The sequence below is a fragment of the Euleptes europaea genome, chromosome 19 (assembly GCF_029931775.1).
Source record: "Euleptes europaea isolate rEulEur1 chromosome 19, rEulEur1.hap1, whole genome shotgun sequence".
In the NCBI taxonomy this organism is placed as follows: Eukaryota; Metazoa; Chordata; class Lepidosauria; order Squamata; family Sphaerodactylidae; genus Euleptes; species Euleptes europaea.
In genome coordinates this window covers 631,983-655,347 of record NC_079330.1, presented here as the reverse complement: position 1 = coordinate 655,347, position 23,365 = coordinate 631,983, and the positions used below count along the sequence as shown (strand labels likewise).

General features: G+C 58.7%; 1 protein-coding gene across 1 annotated transcript in view; it reads left to right on the top strand.

Annotated features, from left to right (window-relative positions):
- Positions 1–23,365, top strand: part of HSPG2 (heparan sulfate proteoglycan 2) — a 68,492-nt gene that overhangs the window by 32,326 nt on the left and 12,801 nt on the right. Inside the window, exons 34-75 of the mRNA XM_056865468.1 lie at positions 78–158; positions 577–807; positions 983–1,096; positions 1,219–1,346; positions 1,424–1,510; positions 1,885–1,943; positions 2,252–2,425; positions 2,880–2,990; positions 3,301–3,401; positions 3,990–4,170; positions 4,898–4,957; positions 5,362–5,484; positions 5,951–6,103; positions 6,631–6,773; positions 8,736–8,871; positions 9,055–9,206; positions 9,534–9,672; positions 9,823–9,965; positions 10,066–10,198; positions 10,603–10,754; positions 11,142–11,271; positions 11,369–11,520; positions 11,961–12,099; positions 12,575–12,726; positions 13,100–13,238; positions 13,928–14,079; positions 14,421–14,559; positions 15,246–15,397; positions 15,686–15,824; positions 15,940–16,085; positions 16,281–16,419; positions 16,497–16,637; positions 17,004–17,138; positions 18,006–18,187; positions 18,953–19,145; positions 19,329–19,508; positions 20,006–20,266; positions 21,225–21,399; positions 21,700–21,797; positions 22,499–22,765; positions 22,852–22,964; positions 23,210–23,357. Of these exons, the coding sequence (XP_056721446.1) occupies positions 78–158; positions 577–807; positions 983–1,096; positions 1,219–1,346; positions 1,424–1,510; positions 1,885–1,943; positions 2,252–2,425; positions 2,880–2,990; positions 3,301–3,401; positions 3,990–4,170; positions 4,898–4,957; positions 5,362–5,484; positions 5,951–6,103; positions 6,631–6,773; positions 8,736–8,871; positions 9,055–9,206; positions 9,534–9,672; positions 9,823–9,965; positions 10,066–10,198; positions 10,603–10,754; positions 11,142–11,271; positions 11,369–11,520; positions 11,961–12,099; positions 12,575–12,726; positions 13,100–13,238; positions 13,928–14,079; positions 14,421–14,559; positions 15,246–15,397; positions 15,686–15,824; positions 15,940–16,085; positions 16,281–16,419; positions 16,497–16,637; positions 17,004–17,138; positions 18,006–18,187; positions 18,953–19,145; positions 19,329–19,508; positions 20,006–20,266; positions 21,225–21,399; positions 21,700–21,797; positions 22,499–22,765; positions 22,852–22,964; positions 23,210–23,357 (6,073 nt within the window). The remainder of the gene's footprint in view (positions 1–77; positions 159–576; positions 808–982; positions 1,097–1,218; positions 1,347–1,423; positions 1,511–1,884; positions 1,944–2,251; positions 2,426–2,879; positions 2,991–3,300; positions 3,402–3,989; positions 4,171–4,897; positions 4,958–5,361; positions 5,485–5,950; positions 6,104–6,630; positions 6,774–8,735; positions 8,872–9,054; positions 9,207–9,533; positions 9,673–9,822; positions 9,966–10,065; positions 10,199–10,602; positions 10,755–11,141; positions 11,272–11,368; positions 11,521–11,960; positions 12,100–12,574; positions 12,727–13,099; positions 13,239–13,927; positions 14,080–14,420; positions 14,560–15,245; positions 15,398–15,685; positions 15,825–15,939; positions 16,086–16,280; positions 16,420–16,496; positions 16,638–17,003; positions 17,139–18,005; positions 18,188–18,952; positions 19,146–19,328; positions 19,509–20,005; positions 20,267–21,224; positions 21,400–21,699; positions 21,798–22,498; positions 22,766–22,851; positions 22,965–23,209; positions 23,358–23,365) is intronic.

Below are 23,365 nucleotides of genomic sequence, written 5' to 3'. Positions count from 1 at the left end.
TGTGCTGCAATCCATGCAGCAGGCTTGACCACGTGAGTTTATGACCAACAGGCCTCTCTCTGACGGTGTCTTTTCAGGGCAACGATATCACGCTGGTAGCCTACCTGCCTGACCTGCAGCCCCGTGAACTCAAGAGCTTTGAGGTTGTCTTCCAGGAGGTAGGGGGCTGTTATGTCACCTGTGCCCCACTCACATTAAAACCGGCCTCTTGCGACATATCGGCTGTTTGCTGGAGTGCCTTGCTTACTTGCAGCGGGGATGCTGGGTGGACAAGCGGCAGTTCTGCCCAGCAGACAGCTGCTCATGGCTGTTGGGAGGTGGGAGGAGGCAGGCTTGTGGCCAGGATTACACCTCCCTCCTGCTTGCCTTTGGGTGCTTGTTCGTTCCTCTACTGGGCTGCTCCCTGTCTTCAGGACTGCCTAGTTGTGTCTCCCCCACCCCCATCTTCGAGGGACATGGAAGCCAACAGCACCAGCAGCTGTTGCCGCCCCTGTTCCCAAAGCCTCTTTTGCTGGAGCTCCCTGGGTGAAGCTGCCTCCCTCCCTGGTGCCACTTTGTCCTCCCCTTTCTCCCTAGCAACACTGGAAGCGGCCAGATGGGCAGCCGGCCACCCGCGAGCACCTGATGATGGCTCTGGCTGACCTGGATGAGATCCTCATCCGCACCACCTACTCCACAGACATGGTGTCAGCCAGCATCACTGGCGTCAGCATGGAGACTGCCGTGCCCACCTACACCAACTTGCCACGGGCACTGGAGGTGGAAGAGTGCCGCTGCCCACCAGGATACCAGGGCCTCTCCTGCCAGGTGAGACAACCGGCTGATTGAGACCGGCCTTGAAGGTTCGTGGGCACTGTGGGCTAACCCCCCCCCATTTCTCTCTCTCTCTCTCTCTCTCTCTCTCTCTCTCTCTCTCTCTCTCTCTCTCTCTCTCTCTCTCTCTCTCTCTCTCTCTCTCTCTCTCTCTCTCTCTCTCTCGCAGGACTGTGCAGCCGGTTACACTCGCACCGGGGGTGGGCTGTACCTGGGCCACTGTGCATTGTGTGAGTGCAACGGACACTCAGACACCTGCCATCCAGAGACGGGTGCCTGCTCAGTAAGCACACCTCCTTGGATCATCGCCCTCCCAGAGCTGGGGCCAGAATGAGCCCTGGCTCCTTGACTGTTACTATCAGTCACTGACTCCCCCACCCTGTCCCTCTTTCCTTCTCTCCCCAGAGCTGCCTCCACAATGCTGATGGAGAGGTCTGCGAGCAGTGTGCCCCCGGCTTCTACGGAGATGCCACTGCCGGCACCCCTGAAGACTGCCAGCCGTGCGCCTGTCCATTGCTCAATCCTGAGAACCAGTGTGTATCGGCTGGGGGGGGGCAGGCGAGGGGGCAAACAGAGGCAGAGTTCATGGCCGTGTCCTTTTCTCTCGCAGATTCTCACGGACGTGTGAGAGCCTGGAGGCCGGAGGCTACCGCTGCACCGCCTGTGAGCCTGGCTACGCTGGCCAGTACTGCGAACAGTGAGTGCCCCCTTTAACCTCCCTTCCCCAAGGGTCCCCTGGGGGCTTCTGGAGTTTTGCCTGGGGTTGTCCTCACTCCCACATCATTCAGCCCTACAGATCTTCTCACGAGAAATGCCGTTGCCTCAGTGGCCCCGATCGGGCAGGAAGGCAGGATACAAAGGCTGTGAATAAGTAAAATAAATAATGCTGCCACGCTGCTCCCGTTGATGCAGCTGTAAGGTCTCCCTCCTTCATTGGCCATGCCAAGCATAGGAAAGCCTCCTTGTGCAGACTTTCCAACCACACCAGTCTGCTAGAGTTTCTTGCCAAGACTGCTGGCCAGTCAGCTGCCTAGGCACGTGGTCTCACCTCCGTGTCTCACTCCTTCTTAGGTGTGCCCCAGGCTACGTAGGGAACCCCAACATCCGTGGCCAGAAGTGTGTTCATCAGGGTGAGTGAGAATCCCCCCCTCGCTGTGCATCACAGCATCAGCTGGAGGTTGAAGTGACCCCTGTCAGGGTGCTGCAGAGAAGCTCGGTGGCTTCTTGTCCTCCATTTCGGAGTGACTCCTGAGCACAGGAGTTGGGGCAGAGCCTTCTTGCTTTCTCAGCTAGGATACCTGTTGGGGTGGCTACGAATTAACAGCAGGGAGCCCAGTGGTAGAGGGCAGCCCATTCCCAGGCTGCAGCTGCCAGCCTCATCCTCCTCTGTGTGTGTGTGTTTGCAGGGGGTGCTAACCCCTTCCTCATTTCTCTTCAGGTGGTCCAGACCAGCCTCCGCTCATTGTTCAAGTGCACCCCCCGCAGACCGCGGTGTCACAGGGTAGTGAGGTCACGCTCTATTGCCAGGTCAGCGGTCGCCCCCCTCATTATTTCTACTGGTCCCGGGAAGACGGGCGCCCCGTGTCAGGCACTGCCCAGCGCAGGCGGCAAGGTAAGTGCTGCCAGTGAGCAGGGTTTTTTTCTCCTCCTGGCTGTGCCTCCACCACCATCTGGACTGAGTACCCCATCCGATGCCACAACGAGACCCATTGCCCAGTATAAGAACGCAGCCAGGAGGTGTTTCCTGAAGGGGGGGATTTTTGGTCTTCCTGCAGAGCAGGAAGTAGAGACGGTGCCAACAGGGGGACTGCCGCTTAGAATCCTGCCCAAGCCAGGTAGATCCTTCACCTCTCCACAAAATGTGTGGTGCGTCTCATTTGCCCCCCGTGCCCCAGGACAGGAGGCCAGAGTGCCTCTTGGGCAAGGTGGTCATTCCAGGCCTGCCTCTTTGGTTTGGGATTCATGAAGCCTTCAGCCCTGGAGGGGCCCTTTCTTGGCCTCCAAAGCCCTCCTGGCCAGGGCGCGGTGCTGCCTTTGAGACTGGCATGTTCCTTCCTCCGATCCAGGCGAGGAGCTTCACTTCCCCAGCATCCAGCCCTCCGAAGCCGGGGTCTACATTTGCACCTGCCGCAACCCACAGTACAGCAACACAAGCCGGGCTGAAGTCATTGTTACAGGTGAGAAGGCAGGTGGGGCAGGAAGTGCCTGCTTCACAAGTGATGCTGGACTCACACCCCACAACTGCTCTCCTTCAAAGCAAAGAGGATGTCGCTCGGGGCCCTGGAGTGGGGGGAGGGGGGAGCTGGCATAGGCTGAGCTGGCGTGAGTGGGAACCAAGACTGGGATGTGGAGGCACCGCAGGGCAAGAGGAGCAAGAGTTTCTTGGCCAGTCCTCAGAACAAGCGGGGGTCCTTCTCAGCCAGTCGAGCAGGATGGGAAGGGGTGGAGGGGGAACAGAAAGGCAGAGCTCATCTCTTCCTTCCACAGAAGCACCCAGCAAGCCCATCATGGTGACGGTCGAGGAGAAGAAGGTGCAGACTGTCCAGCCAGGGAGTGACGTCACCTTCGTCTGCACGGCCAAGAGCAAGGTGAGGGGCTCCCCCAGGGAACACGAGGAGGGGCTGGAGCCACACTCCGCCTTGCGGGGGACTCTGCAAGTGGGTGAGGGGCAGGAGAGCATGGGTCAGCCCTGTCTGTGTCAGGAGGCGCTTCCGGGTGCCAAAAAGAACTGTCCATGACAAGATGGAGACCAGTGGCTGTGCAGCAGAAGACCTGGGGCACCCTCTGCCATCTTGGCTGGCCCAGCAGCCATTTCTCTGCCAGCTCCCACCCACCCTGAGCAGCCTGAATTTGTGTCCTTAGTTGGAATCCCCTGGACAAGGTTCTAGGCAGAAAAATGGGAAGGGAGGGAGGCACCTGCTGAATTAGGAACCGGGCAGCATTTCTCAGTGTTTCTGTGGGGGCTCCACCTCCGCACGCTTTGCAAGGGCCCAGCAAGATGCACCAGTATTATTCCCCCCACGCACACACCGCAGCGGTGCGCCTGCCCCACAGGGGTTTTTGGGGCTGACTCTGAGCACCACCTGGCTGGCTAGTCCCCAGCCTCCACATGGCGGTCTTGTGGGCCGTGGAGCTGGGAGTGTGGCTGCTAGTTCTCCTTCTTGCCATCTCCGCAGTCTCCCGCCTATACACTGGTGTGGACACGGCAGAATCACGGCAAGCTGCCCAGCCGGGCCATGGACTTCAACGGCATCCTCACCATCCGCAACGTGCAGCCCCAGGATGCTGGCATATACATCTGCACCGGCTCCAACATGTTTGATATGGACGAGGGAGTCGCCACCCTCCATGTGTCAGGTGGGTGCCTGGGGTATCCCGTGCTCATGCCTGGACAGCCCGCAGGGGCTGTGCACCACCCCCGTCACCCTGTGCTGTCCACTTCAGGCTTCTGTGCAGGCACGCAGAGAAAGAGGTCAGGAGGGGGAAGGGGTGCCCGCTCCGCACACTGCCCTGGTCTGATGCCGAGGGAGATGTCTTTTAGATGGCCCGCATCCTACTCCCTCTGCCGCGTGGGCAAAAGGAGCAGGTGGCTGCTGGAGTGGCTTTGATGATGCTGGCGTGGCACCCGTGGCACTCAAACAGCCGCCTCTCGGACCAGCGCTAAACATCCAGGACCTTGCACGGTTGCTCGGTTCTTGCCGATCGTCACGCATGAGGCCTCTTTTCCTTGCTGGAGACTCTCTGATGCTGATGGGACTGTTAATTGTGCTGCCCCAAGACAGCCCACCGCTGCTGAGCTTGTGACGGAGGGGCACAGAACAAATTAACCGGGAGGCGGGGGGTTTTCAAGACACCTCAGCCTGCCCTCTGCCCATTCCCCATTTAGTGGCCCTGTACTGTGTGCTGCCCTGCAGCCCCCCTCCGGTCTCCAAAGGGGAAGCCTGCCACTCGACCGCTTGACCCACCCCTGCCTGCCCGCCCCACGGCACCTCATTCAAGAGAGAGGCGGCTTGGGGAGCTGTAAGGCACAGGGCCTGCGTGGCTTCCCGGTGGGCCAGCGTCCGATGTTGTCCCTTGTTTGCAGCTCCGTCCAAGACGCAGATGTTCTATGGGCCCGTAGAGGTGCTGGAAGGCCACAGACCCTGTAAGTCGGCTTGGGCGGCCCCTGTGTGCCCCGAGGCTGGCCCTGCAGGCACGGATGCCTCTGGAGGTCTTCCCCTCCCCTGCTCTTTGTGGGGCTCTCTGGCATGAAGACCCCCCCACCCCAACACACAAGCATGTGCCAAGGCCACTGTGGGGCAGGGAGCTGAGTGGGCCAGGGGGGAGTCTCCTTTGACTGCCTCCTGCCCCACACGTTAGACAGAATCGGGGCTTCTCTTGTGCATGTTTCACTTTCCTGAGGGCCGGTTTGCAACCACATGGCATGGCCTCTTTCCTGGACCTGGGAGCCGAAGGATGGAGCCTGGTCTTGTGCTCCCCACATGCCCCAGCCAAACCGCGGGCCTGGATTTTCCTCCCTCAAGCCTGCCTCCTCCCTTCCTGCTGTAGCTGGGTCCGCCGTCCCCCCTATGGCCACCATCCAGCCCTCGCAGCTGAGCGTCCAGCCAGGCCAGCCTGCTGAGTTCCGCTGCGTCGCTTCAGGAAGCCCCCAGCCCACGGTGGAATGGATCGGTAAGCACCACTCCGGCCAGCTGAAGCCACAACCCTCCCTCTTCCATCAGAGGGGAAGACCCCTTTCAGAGTGGCAGGTGGCCTTAGTCCCCGGAGGTGGGGGGCCGTGCAAGCAGCCGAGCCTGCCCTCCAGCGAGGCCCCGCCCCACATACCTGCAGGGGGCTCTTCTGCTCCCTCTGGTGGGAGCTCTGTGAATGTGAGCCTTCAAGGTTGCAACCTTCGAAACGCATTTGTGTAAAGGACACCACATGGATACATGACCTATTGAGTGCACTGGCCAGCCGCATTCCCATGGGGTGCTGCAGGCAACCTGCAGAGCCACCTCCCCTAGGAGACCCTTGCTTTGCAGAGGAAAGGCCCACGCCAGGGCCCTGCCTGTTTCTTTTGGCCAGAGCTGGGGGGAGGGGGTTGATGGTCACTAGTGGGGCCCGGGCTCCACCACTGAAGCTTATTTCTCTGCTGTAGGTGGGCCAGGGGGTGTGATTTCCCCCAAGGCACTGATCCAGGGAGGGATCCTGCGCTTCCCGGCAGTGGAGCCTTCCGATGAGTCGCAATACTTGTGCCGTGTGCAGAACAGTGCTGGGCAGCACATGGCCCGGGCCTTCTTACAAGTGCAGAGTAAGTGGTGGCAGTGGGGGCGGGGGAGGACTGGGCAGCAGGTGGTCTGCCTTTCCTGGCACACCCGGAGAGCCAAACGTGGCACAGGATGTCCCAAAGTGTGGGGGGATGAGAGCCGGCTCTTCCTAAGACTGACTGCCCAACGTTGCCCTTCTTTGTTGCCGGGCTCTGTGCAGAAAAGCAGAAATAGAGTGAGAAGGGAAAGCTGAGTGGCATCCCGGCTGATTCTCCTCATGCCCCCCACCTGTCTGTTATCCAGCACCACTTTTCCTTGCGAAAAGACATGCTGCCTGCCTCCCCAGGAGGGGTTCGGGGACACAGGAGGCTGACTGATCTGCTGCTGCTTCCCCGAGGGACAGCGGTGCTCTGGACCCTGCCGTCCATTCCTTCCTCCCCCACACCACATGGTCGTCCCAGCAGCTCTGATGGACTCACTCCCCCTTTAGGCCCCCATCCAGGATTCTGGAAAGAGGTTGGGGGGAGGAGGAGGAGGAGGTCTTACCAGCTGCCGCTTTGCTGTGTGGCAGGTGCCAGCGTGCCTCAGGTGCAGGTGAGCCCGGAGCGTACAGAGGTGCAGGAGGGCAGCACGGTGCGGCTGTACTGCCGGGCTGCTGGATCCCCCGCGGCCACCATCACCTGGGAGAAGCAAGGGGGCAGTCTGCCGCCACAGGTAAAGTCGGGGGAGGAGGAGGGAGAGCTGTCTGCATGGGGGGAGCTCCCAAGTATCTAAGGGCCAGGTGGAGGGGGGAGCCCATGGTGTTCTTTGGGGGGGACAATGTTAGTGGGGAGTAATTCCCTCTCTTTATTCCTGTACTTCATCTATACCTCTCCTTTCTCCACAATGTGCTTGCTTTGTTCTCCTCTCATCCATTTTATCCTCACTGACAACCCTGTGAGGTAGTTCAGGCTGAGACAGTGTGACTGGTCCAGGGTCCCCGAGCGAGCTTCCATGGCAAAGTGGTGGCTTGAACCCGGGTCTTTCAGATCCTAGTTTGGCACTCTCACCACTACACCACACTGCTCCAAGAACAGTGCCCTTATTTGAGGTCTGTGCTTACTCAGTGGTGAGGCAAATGCACTCTGTGCATGCCCATAGGCACTGTCTTCTTTATTATTTTTTCCTTCAGTGTTAAAAAAAATAGGTATTGGGGCTGATTTGCTCAGGACATGGTAGAGGGAGGTAAAGTCAGGGAGATAAAATGAAGCCTTTCCTTTGGAGGTGTCACGATTGGGCCTCCTCTGCCGCGGCACGGTTTGTTCTTCCATACTTCTCTCACTTCCTGGGAGGGGAACTGGGGCTTCAGATCTTCTCAGCTCTCAGGGCTGCAGCAATAGCCATGGGATTTCTACCCTTTTGCCCCAGAACGACTGGGAGTGAAGGGCTTGCTCCTGGCTGGGACCCCTGGGCTGGCAGCAGGATGGTGCGGTTTCCCCCCCCCCCAAATGGGGCTATTTTCACCAAGCACAGATTCAGAGTGCATCTATGGCCAACTCCCCCCCCCCTCTAGATCAGCCCCCAGGAAGCACAGATGGAACTGGAGAGGCCAGGAGCTGATTTCCCCAGGTGGCTCAAGCAAGCAAACCAAGCCACTCACAGCAGGGAGAATGGAAGAAGCCAATGCTGGCCTGGGGCCAGTCTGCTCTGTGGAGACAGGACCTTCCTGACCTTGGAGGGAATGGCCAGCGAGGCCCAGAGCAGGCTTAACATGGCCTCTCTCTCACCCAAGTGCCCCTGACTGTGTCGTGGCCATTCCTGGTGCCCCAGAGCGCACCCCAAGTTCTGTCTCCTGGAGCAGCATCTCACCAAAGACCATGACCCTGGGCCAGGTTCAGGTGAAGGCCTGTGCCACCCCAGCTCAGTGACTCAACAGAGCAGTTTCTTTAACGCTTGCCTTTCTTCACTCTCTGTTGCCTCTCTGGCCACCCTCCTTGTCTCTCTCTCCTTGGCTAGGCTGTTGCCGTCTTTGGCTTCTTCCACTTTCAAGGTGGCAGCCTGAAAGTTCTCCGGCAGCGGATCCAGGAACTCCAGCAGGTAGCCACACACCTTTGCCCCCCCCCCCCCGCACCAGCATGAGCTGGTCCCAGCTGCTCTGTGTCTGCTGCCTCCTGCCTTCCTTGCTGGTCTCTCTCTGTCTCGCTTCCTGTCTGATTCTCCAGTGAAAAGTCGGGTGGGGGGGGAGATATTCTTTCATCCTGCTTCTTGAACTCTGGTCTCACCTTTACAACCTCACAGAAGTGATCTTGAATGTCCAAGGTCCACAGGGCGGGAGGGGGCTCAGCCTGTCCCCCCCACTCCACTCCATTGGGAGCTTCTGGATCGCCTCCTTAACCCTGCCCCTGATTTACTCTCTGCCTCCTTTTTTCAACCAAACACCCTGATCCACACATATTGTCTTGATTTGGTTTAACAGTCACGGTTTTAGTCTCATCCACTGACCGTTTGTTGGGGGCACCTTTTTTGCAGTTCTAGCCTGTGTGCCCTTCCCTTCCCTTCCCTTCCCTTCCCTTCCCTTCCCTTCCCTTCCCTTCCCTTCCCTTCCCTTCCCTTCCCCCCTTCCCTTCCCTGTTTGTGGGAGTTGTGTGTTCAGTCAAGATGCTGTGAGTGCCCAACGGTTCTCCTTCCTGCTTGCAGTCCCGTGCAGAGAGGACGGACATCGGCACCCTGGTCATCCCCTCCATTACTGCCGCTGACAGTGGAGTATACCTTTGTGTGGGGAGCAGCACAGCAGGAGTTGGCCAAGCACGGATCGAGGTGGAGGTCACCCGAGGTGAGGGGTCTTTTGCTTCCTTCAGCTGCATGCAAAGCCCCTGTCTTGGGGGTCTGACAGAAAGGGCAGTCCCTTTCATACATGGGATGGAGAGGAAGGCCACCCAGTCAACCTTCTCTGGGTTTTCTGGAGTATCCTGAATGCATTCCAGGTTTCTAACTTTCTCCCTGCTGGTTCCAGCAGCTGCAGGTGCTCCTCCTGCGGTGAGAATTGAGTCGTCTTCATCATTGGTTGTCGAAGGTCAGACGCTGGATCTGAACTGCGTCGTTGCGGGCCAAGCATCTGGGGCTGTGATGTGGTATAGGCGAGGAGGGTCCCTGCCAGCCAGCCACCAGGTAACCACACACGCACACACAGAGGGCCAAACCCCAGCCAGAGGAAAGCACCACAAGAAAGCGGCCCGCTGCCCTCTCTGCTGCTGCTGGGCATGGAGAGCTCTGGGCATTTGGCCTCTACACAGGACATGCTGTTGGGCATCCCTGTGATGGCAGAACCTGGCGGCAGGTTGTGCTGCCTCTGCCATGGAAGGGGAAGCGCAGAAGGAGAGCCAAGAGGCTGGACTGATAAGAGTGGAAGGGAGGAAGGCGGTTTGCTCCCAGTGCTGGGGCCTGGTAAATCAGGGGCCTCAGTGGGCAAGAGCTTCTTTCAAATCTCCTTCCCAGGTCTATGGGCCACAACTGCGGATCCTGCGCATTTCCGCTGCCGACTCTGGTGAATACGTCTGCCGGGTTAGCAATGGCGCTGGCCCCAAGGAAGCCTCCATCACTGTGACTGTCCAGCAGGGCTCCAGCACCTCCCAGGGTAAGGCTCCCCCAGGACAGACTGCTGGTTCTGGATGGTGCTCTCTCTCTCTCTCTCTCTCTCTCTCTCTCTCTCTCTCTCCCCCCCCCCCCGCCGGGTGGGGATTCCATCCTGCCATCTCTTCTCATACCATGTCTCCTGCCTCGCCAGAGGTCTCTCCAGTCCGCATCGACTCTCCGTCGTCCTCCATCCCCGAGGGACAGGCTGTGGACCTGAACTGCCTTGTCGCTGGACAGTCACAGCCCAGAGTGACATGGTACAAGCGAGAGGGGGTGCTCCCTGCCAATCACAAGGTATGGCTATGATGGGCAGGAGCCGCTGTGCCTCCCTGCACTCTTGCCTCGGGCTGCCGCTCGCCCCCTTGGCTCACCCCTCACCCGCTCGCCCTTTCAGATTTCCGGCTCCCACCTGCGGATTCTTCAGGCCTCAGCAGCAGATTCTGGCGAATACGTGTGCCGTGTGAGCAGCAGTGGCAGCACCGTCCAGGAGGCCTCTGTCGTGGTCACCATCTACAGCACCTCCCAAAGTGAGCTAAAAAATTGAATCTCACTCCGTGGCTGGCACTTTTGGGGTCTAGTCTGCTGGTCCTGGGTCAAGTCTTGGTGCTCAGGGCCTCACATGATTGAAGGAAGGATGGTGCTCTTTAAGGGAAACCACAGGATCCTGTGAGGGGCGGGCAGGGGAGAGGCACGCCACGTAGCTGGCCACGAGTCCTCGAGGGATGCTGAGGGCTGGTGTGAGGCTCGGGGCCTCCCTGTCCTCTTCATGCTCTGGACGGAAAAAGAGAGGCTGAAATGGCAACCACGGCTGACCCAGGCTGTCCTCGTGGAGCGCCTGGTGTTCAGTGTCAGGCATTGGATTGCCCCCTCTCTCTCCCAGTCGTGAGAGGCAGTCTGGGGTCTGTTCTAACTCCCCCATCCGCCTCTCCAGCCTCAGGCATCACCCCGCCTGTGAGGATCGAGTCTTCGTCCCCCACTCTTGTGGAAGGACAGACCCTGGATCTTCACTGTGTCGTCGCTGGCCAGACGGGTGCCACTGTCACCTGGTACAAGCGAGGCGGGTCCCTGCCAGCCAATCACCAGGTACGGAGGTGGCCTATTCTGGGGAACTGAGGTGTGGGTAATTTAGGGATTCCCCCTCCCCCCTTGTTGGCTTCTTGGTCCCTGGGATGGAAACGCTGAGGTTTCTCCCTCAGACACAAGCAGCGGTTTGAGAGTCACCCTGCAAAATTAACTCCTTTCCGTTCCAGGAGATTTGCCCCCACTGTCTCTGCTGTCACTTTGCCCAGCTGGGCCAGTGTGTGTGTGTGTGTGGGGGGGGGAGTTCCCCACCCTGGGATCTCCAGATTTACTTCTGGTATTTCTCTGCTTCTGCCGTAAGACAGAGAAGTCAAGGGGTGACATCACCTCCCCCCCATGCCAGGGCTGCTTTAACTTATGGAGTGCATTCTGCTTTCCCCCCTTCCCCAGGTCTCTGGCTCCCACCTGCGCATCCCCCAGGCCTCCCCAGCAGACTCTGGGGAGTATGTCTGCCACGTCAACTTGGACTCTGTCATCAGAGAAGCCTCTGTCATCGTAGGCAGGACCAGCTCCTCCTCTGGTAAGTGGACATCAGAGGGTGCAGAGGCCTGTGCCGGGGCCGGGGCCGTCCTCGCTCACCTGCTCCTCACGCTGCTGTCTTGCCCCACTTCCTCCAGCCTTAGGAATCACACCCTCCATGAAGATTGAGGCTTCCACACCTCACGTTGCTGAAGGACAAACCCTGGAGCTGGACTGTACGGCTGCCCACCAGGAGCAGGCCACGGTGACGTGGTACAAGCGTGGCGGGTCCCTGCCAGCCAACCACCAGGTGCGGGAGCACCACCCAGGGCTTATCCAGAATGCCGGTCATGGAAACAGGTCCACTTCTGGGGAAGCCCCCCCCCCCCCGGGCTCTGCCAGAATTATCCAGGCTCAGTGTATTCCATATTCTATTTAAGTTGCATGATAAGCTACCAAATTTGGGCTTCTGTCTTGGAGAAACAGAAAGGAGGTTGAAATTGAGGGTCTGCTGCTCTGATCCCCCTGTTGCAGATGGCAGGGTGAGACCTGGGGTCACCCAGAGTGTTCAGGGTGGGGCAAGATTCAAACTGGAGACTTCCTGAATGGTCGCTCAGTCTCTCTTAGCCAAAGTGGGCGACCCCAACTTTGGGGTGGCTTTTGCAATGCCAGGTGCAGCCGGCCACCTGGTCTCTGGTTCCAGCCGCTGGGTTTCCTTCCTTTACCTTCTCATGGCTTTCTCCCTTCCAGGCCTTTGGATCCCGCCTGCGGCTGGTGCAGGTCTCCCCAGCTGATTCTGGCGAGTACATTTGCCGCATCAGCCATGGCTCCACCATCCAAGAAGCCTCTGTCTTTGTCAGCATCCGGCAGGGCAGCATCGACTCTATCCGTAAGTCTGAGTGTCCCATGGCCAGCCTGCCCTCCACCCCTGTGGGGACAGCAGTTGCCCTTGCCCCCCCTGGCTGGCCATGCCAGGGCCCCACCTTGGTCTGAGCCAGCGTGGTGCAGTGGTTAGGAACGGTGGACTATAATCTGGAGAACTGAGTTTGATTCCCCACTCCTCCACATGAGCAGCAGACTCTAATCTGGAGAACCGGGTTGGTTTCCCCACTCGTCCTCATGAAGCCAGCTGGGTGACCTTGGGCTAGTCATAGCTCTTGTAGAGCTCCCTCAGCCCCACCTACCTCACAGGGTGTCTGTTGTGGGGAGGGGAAGGGAAGGAGATTGTAAACCAGTTTGATTCTTCCTTAAGTGGTAGAGAAAGTCGGCATATAAAAACCAGCTCTTCTTCTTCTCGTTCTCTTCCTCCTCCTCCTCTGCTGAGGTTCTTACGTCTGCCCTCTCTGGCTGTGTGTCTCTTGCAGCCTCTGGCGTGATTCCTCCGGTGCGAATTGAGTCATCCTCCACCTCCCCTGCTGAGGGACACACGCTTGACCTGACATGCATCGCAGCAAACCCCTCGCAGGCCAGAGTGACATGGTACAAGCGAGGAGGGCCCCTCCCCCCCAACCACCAGGTACAGAGCCATTGGGCACCTGAGGCTGGGCCAAGCCTCTCCCCTGATCTGGGGTGGTGGTGTGTGTGTGCACCCACTCCGGCTCAGGTTACAGGGAGTGTGGCAGTGTAATGCAGGTCACGAAAGGATGGAGGTGTTAGGGGGCAACGGGTCACCTCTCTAGAACACCCCTGTTGCCCCAGTGACCTTTGCTGAGAGCTGCTGGTGGGGGGGGGATGGAGAGGGGGTGGGCATCAGATTCAAGTCCCACATTGGGTTCTGTTTTTCCTCTTCCTTTCCACATGGTTTGTGGCTCCAGCAACTAAGCTGGGGATGAATCAGCACCCTGGGGCCCTTCCCTGGTGCAGCTGACTCTGTTTGCCTCTCCCAACAGGTCTCCGGTTCCCTCCTGCGCATCCCCCAGGCCTCGACAGCTGACTCCGGGGAGTACGTCTGCCGCGTCAGCAATGGCACGGCAGTTCACGAGGCCTCCCTCATTGTCACCATCCAGGGGGGCCAAGGCTCCTCCTACTGTAAGTTGGGGTGCTCACCTCCAAAATGCTGCCCCAGCCAAAGGGCTCAGGCTGGGAGGGAAAGGCTGGCTGGTCACTGGGTTGCAGAAGGACAAGTGGGAGCTGATTAAATGGTTTCCCTGCCTGCTGGGCACCAGCCCAACCACTCTCTCTTCAGGTGTCCTTCCTGCTGCTGATTAAGTGATGCAGCCACAGCCCCCATTCCATTCCCCCTTCCCCACGAGGGCCTTTTCCATACAGGTTGTCTGCCCTGGGCTCAGTACTGATGTGAAGCAGAAGGCTTTTTAAAAATATTGATAATTTACATATTATTTTAGCTTTATTATGTCAATCACCAATTTTTAAAAACCCAAGACAGCCCTCTGGTGGTGCCGGGGAGGACTGCGGCTGTGGGGAGTTGAGGGGGGAAACAGCACCGATGTGGGCAGGAAAGACCTGAACTGTCTTGTTCTTGTGGCCTCCGTCCCAGCATTAATGTGATCTTTCTAAAAACATGGGGAAGCAGGTTTAGGCAGGATTGCAGAGAAGTTGGGAGAAAGCCAGAAAGTGCACAAAAGCACCACAACATTGGGGGTGGGGTGGGGGGAGAGAAATAAACTCTTCATTTTGGCAGCAAAGCTGGACCAACATGCCTTCGTGGAAGACACTGGGGTCCCCATTCCAACCCTTTTTTTCTCTGGCTTTTCCAGCTGTGGGTGTCACCCCCCCAATACGGATTGAGACGTCCTCATCCTCTGTAGTTGAGGGACAGACAGTGGATCTGAATTGCTTGGTTGCGGGTCATTCTCAGCCCCAAGTATTGTGGTACAAGCGAGGCGGTGCCCTGCCGGTCAACAGCCAGGTAAGGAAGGCTGGAGGAGAGGAGAGGAGAAGCAGGTGGAAGACCGAAAGCCATTGGCGTGGCCTTTGAGGGGTCTCGGGGGAAGAATAGTGGAGTCCTTTCAGACTAAGGAATGTGTGTGGTGGGGGGACTGGGCTGGAGGGCTCCTCCCTTGCTGCGTAGAATGGCCAGAAATATGGTCAAATTTAAAGAAAGCCAAGCAAGCTGGGAAAGGCAAGGGCTTGCGGGGGGGGGGGGGGAGGCAGGCCGGTCCTTTCAAGGGCTGCACCAGAGCCCCCTTCACGCCAGGCTTGCTGAGAGGGACTGGCATGTCCCCCTCCCCATTATCTCTCTGCAACCAGATCCTTGGATCACGTCTAAGAATCCTGCAGGCCTCAGTGAGCGACTCAGGAGAGTACGTTTGCTACGTGAATGATGGCACTAGCCCCCTGGAGGCCTCGGTCATCGTCTCCATCCCCAGCAGCGCTGCCTCCACTTACCGTACGTGTCCATCGGGGCTCCCTCATGGGTCTCAGGGCTATGCGCTGTTGGCCTGAGTGGGTGGGAGACCCTTTCTGTGACCCTTTGGGGCAATGACTGCTCTGGTCTTCTGTGGGTCTGAGAGTTCTTGGTGGGGAGGTCCTCCCAAGGACAGGGGCTGGAGGAGATGAAAGATGCCGGAGTAGAAGATGCCTGGGCTCTCTGAAATTTACACACTAATGGTGCTTAATTTCTGCAGCAATTGGTGCAGGGGTCCAAGGTTTCCATGGAAAACACAGCCCCTGGTCTGGAAAACATTCCCCCAAAGCCAGAATTCTGGTGGAGACTGTGATCTCACAAACGAATTCTGGTGGAGACTGTGATCTCACAAGCCCCATCCCCACCTGTCTGGCAAGGTGACCCTGTCTCTTACTCCCAGGAGCATCCTCTTCTCTCTGGGTGGTGACTGCTGCCACCAACAGATCGGTGCATGCTCAGGGATTCCCCCTGCTGGTCTTTGGCTTGAGCTCTGACAAGACGGGTGCTGGAACGTAGCTCCCCTCAGCAAATGTGCGGGGAGTGTAATGTAGAGGAAGAGTTTTAAAGCAGCTTTAAGGGAGTGGGCAGATGCTGAGCAGGGCTGGGGGGAGGGGGAGGGTCTTCATTTCGCCACCCCTCCACACAAGATCTTCTGTCTCATTTGGCAGCTTCTGGCGTTGTGCCGCCAGTGAGGATTGAATCTTCATCCTCGTCTCTCGTTGAGGGACAGACATTGGAGCTGAACTGCCTTGTTGCCGGTCAGGCGCAGCCCAAAGTCACGTGGTTCAAGAGGGGGGGTGCCCTCCCAGCCAACCACCAGGTATGGAGATGTACCCAGCCTTCCCCACATGGGCAGGGCTTTTCCGGGCAATGCCCTTTTGCTCGCGTGGGCACCAGAAGACCCCGTGAGTCTCCCTCTGTGCAGCTTACTGGTGGTTGGTTCCCCTGGCTGCAGAATTCTTTGGGGGGGGGGTGTTTGCAGCCTGCAACAGTTCCTGTGACCCCTGAGGATGCAGAGGCTGGTCTGTGGGAAATGAGGCCTCCTCCCTTCCCCCCCCCCCCCGCTCCAGATACACAGGCAATAATATTACCCTTGCCTCTCGGATAGGTCGTGGGCACCCGCCTGCGCATCCCACAGGTCTCCTCAGCCAATTCTGGAGAGTATGTCTGTCACGTCAGCAGTGCTGCCGTCACCCAGGAGGCTGTGCTGGTGGTCACGATCCAAGACAGCGATGGCCCCTCACGTCGTGAGTCTTGGCGCCCTGGCCCAGTCCCCTCTGGTCAGCATGGGTGGCTGTGGTGTGGATCTTTACTGGTGGGGCACAGCAGCTGACCTTCTCGCTTTCCCCTTTGCCGCTTCAGCCGCTGCTCGTCCCCTGAGGATCGAACCTTCATCGCCCTCCGTTGTTCAAGGACAGACCTTGGATCTGACCTGTATTGCCCCAGGCCAGCCACACGCCACATTCACGTGGCATCGCCGAGGGGGCGCTCTGCCCGCCAGTCACCAGGTGTGGAGATGGTCGTGGGGATCGGTGGCGAAATGCCAGGAGCTCTGTGGGGCATGGAAGGAGGGGGCATAATTGCTGTTCCTGAGGTGTGGCATGCTAGGAAGGCAGCACATGCCCAGAACAGATGCCCCACAATGTGTGGGCAGAGGATCACTCTCCTCCAGCCCTCACCCCCTCCCTCTCCTGCCCACACAGGTCTCCAATTCTCACCTGAGGCTGGTCGGCCTCAGCCTGGCTGACTCTGGCGAATACGTGTGCCGCGAGCATGGCGTTGCCGTCCCCCGAGAGGCTTCCTTGGTGGTCTCCGTGTCAGCCGGCACCAGCGCCGCTTCCCGTATGTCTTGAGGTTCCTGTGGGGGTAGCGGAGGGGAGGGCGGCACCCGTGGCCTCACCGTGTCTCTCTCTCGGCAGGTCTTCAGAGCCCCATAATCTCCATTGAGCCCCACAGCACTGCGGTGCGCCAAGGGGAGGACATAGCCTTCAAGTGCCGGATCCATGACGGCGCCCAGCCCATCGAGATCACCTGGAAGCTGCCTAACAACCAGCTGCAAGGTAGGCCGTTCCTCCCAGACCACCCTGGCACAGACAGATGGCCAGGAAGCAGGGTGCATCGTTTCCCAAATGAGCAACTGTGCCAGGCTCAAGCCGGCCGGGAGGGCCTCACTCTGTGCCCCGGGGGAGCCTTTCCTCTCAATTCCAGGACTGTGGAGGCTGGTGGTAGTCCCCATCTGAGGAAGAAAACCCGGAGGGCTGGCGCAGCTGGAGCCCTGGCCAGTTGGATCCCTCCAGGCAGCCTGGAATGGTCCAACCACCACTTCTGGGGCCCTGTCCTCCTGCCAGAGACTGCTCTGAGGCCTGGGGGTGTGAGCCAAAGTGCCCCCTGGCTGACCACTTGCCTCCTCTTGCCCTGCAATGCAGATAATGTGAAGATCAGCCCCAACGGCTCTGTGGTCTCTGTCACTAATGCACGCCCCCAAAACCAGGGGACATACCGCTGCGTGGCCTCCAACCGCTTTGGGCTAGCCAACAGTGTGGTCAACCTTCTGGTGCAAGGTGAGTGCGGAAGGGGGCCACTGGGCAGCTCCGTTCTTCCCTCTCTGCTGGGGAGAGCAGCTGGGGCAGAAGCAGCAGCCCTGCAAGGCTGAAGGTGCCCGCTCAGAGGCCAGCGACTGATCCAGGTGGGCACAGGCAAAGCGGGCACAAGGGCACACAACTGCCAGAAGCCCCTCTGCTCCCTGTTGTAGCCACTCGGGATCCTGTGCGCCCTGTGTGGCCACTGTTCTGCAGCACCTGGTCATGGCTGTCCTTAGGAGGGAGCTCAGGTGTAAGAGAGCCTCCCAGTAAGAAGGCAGGGGGCTAAGAGAGCCTCTTCCTCCTGGTCCGGGGATTTTCTCTCTCCCCCACTCCACACTAGGCCTTGTGTCTTTTTCTGTTCCCAAAAGAAGGCTGACATTTTACCATTTGGTCTCCCCAAGCTTTGTGTCTTCAATGTGACTCTTCTGTCCTTTGTTCTTTCCTGGCTGGGCTGGATGGCCCTTGTGCTGGGAGATTAGTTATACCAACCCTGCTTTTCCCTTGTGTACCAGCTAGCCTGTAAAAGGCACTTTGCACTCTCTGAGCATGTACTGAGAGCAGACCCAGTTGTTATCACTTTGAAATAATTTCTGGGGTGTAAGACATTTTACCACACAACCCCTCTGCCTTTCTCCCTCATAAGAATGCACAAATGGGCTGTACACAGATGCATCCTTTGTTCACCTTGGCCTCCATCTTCCTCCTCCCCACCCACCCCCATGTCAAACTTTGGGTTTGTAAACTTCTCAGGGCAGGGGCCTGTCTTTCTTGCCATTGCTCTGTAAAGCGTCATGTGTGTTGAGGGCACTACACGGGCATGGAAGAAATCCTCTCCTCTCCTCCCAGGACAGCCTACCGTCTCGGTGGTGCCCAAGGGCCCCATCCAGGTGAAGGTGGGGAAACCCTTCAGTGTGGACTGCCAGGGCACAGGGGAGCCTCGCCCGCTGGTGCGCTGGAGCAAGCTGGGCGTCCGGCACAAGTTGGACAATCAGAAGCCGGTGCCTCTGGAGAGCCGAACACTTTTGAAGGTGGGTCAGGGACATGTTGCATGCAGGGGGTGGCGGCAGAAGCTCTAAGCCGTGCTGTGGGTGTCCTGAGAACTTATAACTCCCCTTTTGGAGTCCATCTTCCTCTGGGGTCAGTCCCAAGAAGAAGAAACACCCTCTGGCTTTCTGACTTTGCCTGCCTCTGTCTTTCAGGGGACTCTCTGGCAGAGGGGGATCTTCTGGATCACTCCAGCCAGACCCCTCTGCATCTCTGAGCACTGGAGTGCTTTGTGTTGAGGGTGGGGGGGTGGATGATTCACCCCTGGCTCCTTTCCTTCTGTAACAGCTATGAATGTGCTGCCAGGCCTCAGTACTGAGACAGTGCTGAGCGCAGTCCCAACCACTGGAATATAAATGTGAACTCCAGGGAGGAAGGTGTTCCTCCACATGCGGATATCTCTCTTTTCCTCCACTGTGGTATTTGTGGTGGGATTCCCAGGAAGATGGAGGGGGTGTTAGGGAGGGTCTCTCGTCCAGGCACCGACCAGACCCGGCTCTGTTCGGCTTCAGCAAGGGGGGCTGCACTGGGTGCCCTCCACTGAGTCCTTCACTTGCAGCTTCTAACAGGATAGAGGGGTTATCCCTTGCAGCAGAGCCAATTCCACTGCTGGGTGCTTCCAATCCCCCAGGACGCAACCACTCTCTCCCCCCCCCCACCAGGGTATGTGCCTGGTGCCTGGCCCTGCTCTCCTACAGCCAGTGGCCACCCTACTGCATAACTTTACTCCCACCCTCCCTGCCCCACAGGTCTCATCTGCGCAGCTGGGGGACGCCGGGACTTACGTGTGCCTGGCTCAGAATGCCCTCGGGATGGCGGAGGCTCAGGTGGAAGTGAGCGTGGAGAGTGTCCACGGGAGACCTGGGGCACCTGAGGTCAGCGTGAGCCCCTCCCTGACAGTGGTCACTGGACAGACTGCTAGGCTCCGCTGCTCTGCAACAGGTGTGTGGGGAGGGGGAGGCGGGGGGAGGACGTGGCATGACACGGGCGTGTCAGCCTGCCACAGAGAGCTACTCCCTTGTTCAGGGCTGTGGCGGGACCCCTCCAGAGGGGCTGCTCTGAGCTCTTGGCCTCGGCCTGGTGTTGGGGTCTGGCCCCCAACCCGCTGTGTCCTCTTTCTGCCAGGGCACCCCGTTCCTACCATCCAGTGGTCCAAGCTGAGGGCTCCCCTGCCCTGGCAGCACCAGGTGGTGAACAACACCCTCATCATCCCCCGGGTGGCTCAGCAGGATTCCGGGCAGTACATTTGCAATGCCAGCAACACCGCCGGGTTCACGGAGGCCTCCGTTATGCTGGACGTGGAGTGTGAGTGGGGGATGGGCAGGCAGGCCATGGCTGAGGCTGGGGAGGAAGAGAGGTGCAACTGGAGCAGGAAGGGATGCCCGTGTGGTGTGGATGGAAATAGGGAGGGGGCTTCTGCTGCATGTGCACAGTAAGGCATTGGGGTGGTCCACGTGTTCTGGACTGCAAAGGGCCAGGAAGCCCACCCCTTGCTCAGAGCAAGACTTGCAGGCTAAGTATGCAGGAAAGTCAGCTGCTACCTCCTCGCGAGCCAGACTGCTGGGGTCACCTGCTCAGCCTGGCTCCCTCTGCGTGGCCGTCGCCCTCCAGCATCCGAGGCAGGGAAAGGCCTTTCTTGGCATCCACAGTCCTCGGGACCACCTGAGCTCCTTCTGTGTGTGAAGCTGCTGAGCTGCTGGCTGGAGCAAGTTCCCTTACAGGTGGCCTCAGTTCTTTCCCTCGGACTGCTGCTGAGCCCACAGTGCACAGCCCCAGCTGACCTCTCTCCTCTCTGTCCCCAGCACCACCGTATGCCACCAGCCTGCCAGATGTGGCGTCTGTGCGGGCAGGCGAAGTGGTGCAGTTCCAGTGCCTGGCCCACGGCACCCCGCCGCTGCGCTACGAGTGGTCCAAGGTGAACAGCAGCCTCCCTGGCCATGCTGCGGTGCACGAGGCTGTTCTGCACATCAGTCCTGCCACGCCCCAGGATTCGGGAACCTACCGCTGCCTGGTCAGCAATCGGGTGGGCTCCGCTGAGGCTCTGGCGCAGGTCTGGGTGCAAGGTGAGCGGAGCTGAAGGCACGGGAGAGGGGAAGCGGATGCTGCGCCTCCAGGCTGAAGCCAGTGTAGTGCAGGGGTTATAGAGTGCTGAACATGCTGCCTTGAACACTCTGGAGGAAAAGTGGGCTAAAAATGTACTAGAGAGGATAAAATGGGTGGGTAGGTGGGCCAGCAGAGGCAGAACATTCTGAACAGACCCGCAGCTGGGGTCACAAACCTCCTCTTGGCGTTGGGGAGGCAGCGCATGCTCAGTCTTTTGAGGGATGCTCCTGTGGTGCCCCTACTCATCTTTTGCCTGTCATGGGGGGTGGGAAATTTTCCCTCATTTTTTAATTGTTTAATAAAACGGGTGAGAGGCCTTAGGAGGATTCACAATTTAAAAATTACAATTGTGTCAATTAAAATGGAATAGTTCAGAAATGGGGGGAAAATTTGAAAGATGCAGAATAGTTAAAGGCGAGTCATCAGGTAGCCTGAAGAGACTACCAGGAAAGCTGTTTCCGGAGCTGTGGTGCCAACCCAGAGGAGACCCCGCCCTGGCCCTCCTGGATGCTACCTTGCACCGATTATAGTTATTTATTTATTTGCTTCATTTATACCCTGCCTTTCTCTACAATGGGAAACCAGCTTACATCTTTCTCCCCTCTTTTATTGTATCCTCACAACAACCCTGTGCGGTAGGTTAGGCTGACAGTATGTGACTAGAAAAGAGCAAGAGTCCAGTAGCACCTCAAAGACTAACAAAATTTCTGGCAGGGTGTGAGCTTTCGTGAGCCACAGCTCGCTTTTTCAGATACCTGAGACCAGTATGTAACTGGTGCAAGGTCACCCAGCCAGCTTCCATGGAAGAGCGGGGATTCAAACCTGGGTCTCCCAGATCCTAGTCCAACACTCTAACCCCTACACCACACTGGCTCTCAAAGGCTGGGAAGGCTCAGTCTATTGTCCCTCCCTGTTCAGGCCCAGTTGTAGGCCCCCCCTCGGTCCAGATCTCACCCCAGAGTGAGACGAAGCCTCCGGGTGGCGTGGTGGAGTTCACGTGCTCAGCTGCCGGAGACCCCCAGGCACGGATCGAGTGGTTTAAAGAGGATGCAGAGCTGCCCCCCCACCACAGCATCAGGAACGGAGTGCTTCGGTAGGGAGGGGCTGGGGGGGATTCCACAGCAGGGGATTTGGCGTGGTGGGGAGGACTGGACGGAGGGGGAAAACCAGAGAATACCGTTCCCTCCTGCTCGTGGGCCTCCTTGCAGGCTGTCTCCTGATGGAGAGCAGAGCAGAGAGGATCCCTCTTCTGTGAGCCTTTGCAGGGAGAAGAGATGCCAGTGGGGTGGGGGACCTGCCAGGCACAGTAGGCATGGCAAACATTGGGAGGGCAGAGGGGAGTGGAGCAGCCTGGCTCCCTGGGGCCCACCAGGTCTTTGTTGTTTTGCTGCAGGATTGAGAAGCTGGACCGGGGGTGCCAAGGCATGTACATCTGCCGGGTCAGCAGCCCCCAGGGCCAGGCTGAGGGCAGGGCCAGGCTGATTGTCCAGGGTAAGTGGGGCTGGGCATGCAGAAGGGTCGAGGAGAGCCGGGCTGCAGAGCAGGTGGTCCTGGCTGGAACTCCCAGGCCTTCTGGGGGGGTCCTGCTCAGATGCATCCATTCAGCTGGCTCAGTTGCCCTCTTTCCCAGGCTGTGTTCCATGGAACTGCCCAGGAAGACATTCAAATGAGGTGCTCGGGGGTGAAGCTTGGGTTCCGCTTGGGCCATGGGCGTTTGCATGCCTGAGCTTTGAAGTGCTCAGGGGTTGGGATGGGATGACTCGTCCGCTGGCACCTTTCCTTTTTGACAGCTCTCTTCTTGCAGCTGGGCGCTGGTTCATAAAGAGAGCGGAGTCCCAACCTTGGAAATATCAACATGATTTGCAGGGTGGAGCATACTTCTCCATCCGCCCTAAAACCACAGCCTCCTAGAAGTGGAATCCCAACTGAAACGGCAGGCTGTAAAGCTCTGGAATAAATCTGGCCCCTGTCTATTCAGTGGACTCTGAAAGGGTCACCCCAAGAACAGCAGCCAGGCCTAGACGGTGGGGGTCTCACCAGGGGAGGACTTCCCACCCTTGATCAGCCAACCCAACTGCCTTGTCCTGAGCAGAAGCCGCACCTCCACCACACATGGGAAAGATCCTCCCTTTGGCCACCCTGGGGGAGCCAGTCCTGCCCCCTAAACTCATGGCTTCTCCTTCCGTTCTCAGCACTGCCCAAAGTGATGATCAATATCCGGACGTCGGTGCAGACAGTGCTCGCTGGCAACGCGGTGGAGTTTGAGTGCCTGGCCTTCGGGGACCCCAAACCGCATGTCACCTGGAGCAAGGTGGGCAGCCAGATGCGGCCAGAGGTGCTGGTGAGCGGCGGCACGGTGAAGATTGAGCGGGTGGAACAAGCTGACGCCGGGCAGTATCGCTGCAGCGCCACCAACGATGTTGGCACGGTCCAGTCCCACGTCGTCCTTCACGTCCAGTGTAAGTTCAGACTTGCCGAGCCCAGGCCTCTCCTCCCTTGACGGACGCTCCCTCCACTCACAAGCCGATGCTTCTTTGCCCTCCAGCCGTCCCCCAGATAGCCGCCCAGCCAGAGGTGAAGGAAATCACGGCCGGCTCCAAGGTGGCCTTCCCCTGCCTAGCCTCCGGCTTCCCGGTCCCTGACGTCTCATGGACCAAGGTAGCTCTGGGGTCAGCCTCTGGGAAGGCAGACTGGGAAAGTACACGGACCCTCCTGGGCTTGGGGGGGGCGGGTTGTGAGGGGAGAGCAGCAGCCAACGCGGCCTGCTGTGGGATTGTAGCGAGAGGCCTCCGTCCATGAGGCTGCTTCGTGCATAGTCAGTTGAAGGGGGAAACGCTGGCGGCCTGCTGGCCGGGGCAGGGCAGCCTCTCTGAGGAATGCCCTGGTGTCATGCTCTGTTCCAGCTAGAAGGAAACCTCCCCAAGGATGTCCATACAGAGGGAAACATCCTGACCATCCCGGCAGCCCGGCTAGAAGACACGGGCGTCTATGTCTGTACAGCATCCAACCGACAAGGGAAAGTGACTGCTTTCTCCATGCTGAAAGTGCGAGGTGAGAGT